At 66.9% G+C, this 3,666-nt stretch overlaps 1 protein-coding gene across 1 annotated transcript in view; it reads right to left on the bottom strand.

The window, feature by feature from the left end:
- Window positions 1–2,000: 2,000 nt before the first annotated feature.
- Window positions 2,001–3,666, bottom strand: part of TMEM8B (transmembrane protein 8B) — a 14,810-nt gene continuing 13,144 nt past the window's right edge. Inside the window, exons 6-8 of the mRNA XM_019518019.1 lie at window positions 3,078–3,224; window positions 2,656–2,772; window positions 2,001–2,378 (exon numbers count right to left, since the gene is read on the bottom strand). Of these exons, the coding sequence (XP_019373564.1) occupies window positions 2,043–2,378; window positions 2,656–2,772; window positions 3,078–3,224 (600 nt within the window). The 3' untranslated portion in view covers window positions 2,001–2,042. The remainder of the gene's footprint in view (window positions 2,379–2,655; window positions 2,773–3,077; window positions 3,225–3,666) is intronic.

The raw sequence follows: 3,666 nt of genomic DNA, 5'->3' as shown, positions 1-3,666 counted from the left end.
GTCTCTTCTCCCCTGCGTCCACATCTCTCCCCGCTGCTGCTGCTGGGGCTGGCCCCAAAGAGGATGCAGGGGGATCCCCACTCCTGGGCAGCCCCTGAGCTCACAGACAGGGGGAGAGGCTGGGAAGAGGGGACTGAGGAGCAGTGGGCAATGCCTGTCCCCATCCCATGCCATGCCTGGGGACTGGGGGGCTCCAGAGGCCTGGCACATGGTTGGGGACACAGAGCCGGGGGCCAGGAGCCCTGTGCTGTCTGCTGGACTGGCTGCCCTGTGAACCATGCCCCACACCACGCTTAGCTGGGGGTGGCAGCAGGTACCCGTGGGGCTGCGTGGCGAAGGAGGGAGCACCAGGTTGGCAGTGCCCGGCTGGTCATAGGGGCAATGATGTCTCAGCCCCACAGGGACTTGCACAGACCTGCTCCTGCCTGGAGACGGAGCTGCTGGCTGCCAGCAGATGCCAGGATCAGTGCTGCTTTCTACCTGCGGCAGCTGCAGGCCTGGGGCACTGTGCCCAGCATCACCGCAGGGTGTGCGGGCAGTGCCCATACACTTGCCTCCCACCACCTGCCTGCTGGGCGCAGTGCGGCCTGAGGCTGGCCTTTGGCTTGGCCAAACCCCACTATCCTGGCCCGGGCCAGGGAAGCGCAACAATCGCTGTGCCCAGAGCCGCCTGCTGCTGGGGGTGGGAGCCCCTCGGGCACGTCTTCCAACCACCTGGGCTCAGCTGCACGGACCTGGGGGCGTAAGGCTCCTCTGCACCTAGGCCGGGGCCTGTGCTGGGAGCCCAGCCTTGTAGGAAGGCTCTGCCCGCCACGGCTCCTGGGTTCTGGCCCCACCCCTCTGTGGCCCTGCCTGCGGCCTTCCCCACTGCCTCAGTTTCCCCAGCCCATTACAAGTGCCGTTGCCTGGAGTGGCAGGGCACAGGCTGGGGGGCCGGAAGCCACGGGCAGCACCGAAGTGGAGGGGTCTCGGGCAGGCGGTGCTGCAGCCTTGCAGGGGTGGAGAGGGTCCTCCCCGAGCTGGGGAGAGGAGAGGGGGGACCCTTCTCAAAGCTGCTCTGAAGACCCAGGGCCCAACCATGCACTGCTGAGAAATGCCAGAGGGTCCTGGCTGGGCCAGGGTGGGGCTGTGGAGGGTCCACTGGGGGCCCAGGACTCCTGGGTTCAATCTCCATCTCAGCCACTGACCAGCTCCAAGCAGCTGAATGAGCTTCTGTGGCTTCTGTGCCTCAGTTTCCCTGTGGCCCCAGCCCCATTGTGCTGGGGGCTGGGAGCACTGGGGGAGGAGGGGGTCCATGATGGGTGTCAGTGATGGGAGGAGCCCCTGGCCCAAGGTGCTTTGGACCCTGCTGGAGCTGGAGCTGGAGCTGGAGCTGGAGCTGGAGCTGGGGCCGGGCCCAGGCCAGGTCCAAATGCGGTGGAGCTGCCCCCACTCAGCCCCACGGCCTCCTGCAACCAGGCCAAGCAGCTGTTCCCTCCCAGCTCTACCGTACTGGGGGGCAGGGAGCCCCAGGGTGCCAAGCTGGGCTGCACTGGGCTCGGGCACAGCCCATGCTGAAGCCAACACCCCATGTCCCTCGCCCCGACCTCTCCGCCGGGGCATCACCTTGTCTGTGGCCGCCGGCCTGCAGGACCCCACAGCCCGGCTCGCTTCCCTGGCAGGGCTCTGCTCCCCACATCACAGCACCCCAGCACCATAGCCCCTCCTGGGGCCACGTGGCTCCGAGACTCAGCCGGCTGCCTGTGCCCGCTGCCCCGGGGACTGAGCCGTGCCAATGCCGCCGCACCCAGTTCAATCAGGTTGTAATTGCAATTACATGGGGACAGGGCCCCAGCGACGGTGCCTGCCACTGGAAAGGTCCCGGTGTCCCGGTGCTGGTGCCTCCACCCTGTGCCAGCCTGCCCCTGCCCCAGGGGCTCCACAGAGGGCTCGTCCCCAGGCGGGGGGACACGAGTGCAGGGCCCAGGAGGCGGAGCCCAGTGTCCGTGGCTATGGCCTGCGGCAGTGAGTCTGGTCTGTGCCATGGGGGCAGGCAGGCACCATCAGCTGGCACAGATGCTGTTGATGGAGGCAGCGCCGGGGTCCACCAGCCCCAGCTCCTCCTGCTCATTGACGCAGAGCTGGTATCCACAACCCTTGCGGCGGGGCAGCGGGGCCAGGCGCCCGTCGGGCTTGGCACGGGGTGGCAGCAGGAAGCCGACGCTGCCGGCGATGAGCATGTGCCAGATGCTGTGGATGTAGAAGTAGTTCTCCTCGGTCTCCACGAAGGCGTACAGCAGCACGGCGGCTGCCGCGATCAGCGCCCCCGGGCACAGGTAGAAGGCCCAACGCTTCCAGGTGGGCGGGTAGCAGTGGCGCCGGCGGATGCTACGGGCCGTCTGTAGGTGAGAGGGGATGTCAAGCACTGGGCACAGGGGTGCAGGGCTGGAAGGATTGGGGGCACTGCCGGGCACAGACCCGTGCCCTGGGGACCTGTAGGGGCAGGGGGGATGCAGGGTGCAGAGCTCCAGTGTTGGAGGCCCTGTGGGGGCTGGGAGCGCGGCCAGCGTGGGGGGTAGCTGCAGGCAAATAGGGATGGGGGGACGAGGTCGGGCCATGCAGGGGAGGTGGTTCCTGCCCCAGGGCTGATGACCCGCATGGCACCCGCAGCCTTACCCAGGCGATGGCCATGATCCCTAAGGCGAAGAGGCTGGGCCCCAGCAAGTTCCATAGCCCGTGGCGGTCCAGCTGCAGGGCCATGGAGAGCATCATGGCGCCCAGCAAGTACAGCACCTGGCGCCGGAGCAGAGGGCAGGGTAGTGCAGGGAGGGAGCTGTGGACACGTCCCCCTCCTGCCACCTGGGGATGCCCACGCTGCAGCCCACACCTGCTCCCTGCTCCCCCAAGCCCCTTCCCTCTCCCCCCTGCCAGCTGGGGGCCAGAGCACAGACCCACATGAAGCGAGCAGGGGGCTGGGGGAGCAAGGAGGTATCTCCTGGCCCAGCACACTGCAGGCTGGGGCAGGGGCAGATCCTGTGCCCAGTGCCAGGCATCCCCCCCACCCCCATACCAGCCCCCCACCTGCTCCTGGCACTCACCTGCTTGACAACAGGCTGGAGCCGGGCCATGGCGATGACAGTGACCCAGACGGACATGAGGGAGCCCAAGAAGTCACAGAACTGCAGCACGTCATACTCCATGATGCAGAAGACCACAATGCCCGGCTGGTCACAGGCGTGATAGAACTGGGGGTGGAGCGGGGGGCTGAGCACACCCCACATGCCTGCAGGGATCCCCCCATGGCTCCCACCCCTGGGTGTCCCCCGTCTCACCGCCAGACATGCTCCCCGGCCCCGGACGCACAGCTCAGCTGGGTGGCTGTGGGTGTGCCTGCCCAGCCGGACAGGGAATGGGGCACCAGAGTCCCCTGCCTGGAAGCACTCAGGGAGGACTGCCTGCAGCCCTGTGTGCACCATGGAGCACAGGATGGGGGGAGGTTGGATGGATACACTGGTGCACTTGCCCCTCTTCAACTCCTGCTCCTCCCAAAGCTTAAACCCAGCTGTCTGGCAGTGGCCACCACATTTCCAGTCAGGCAGCACCAACTTCCTGGCTCTTTGTCAGCCACCGATTCCTGTTAACCTCTTCACTCCACAGGTGCTGTGTGACAGCTGAAATTATGTCCGT

Source organism: Gavialis gangeticus, unplaced genomic scaffold (assembly GCF_001723915.1).
Source record: "Gavialis gangeticus isolate Ggan-Ray unplaced genomic scaffold, GavGan_comp1, whole genome shotgun sequence".
Classification (NCBI taxonomy): Eukaryota; Metazoa; Chordata; order Crocodylia; family Gavialidae; genus Gavialis; species Gavialis gangeticus.
This window is presented reverse-complemented; position numbering and strand designations above follow the sequence as displayed.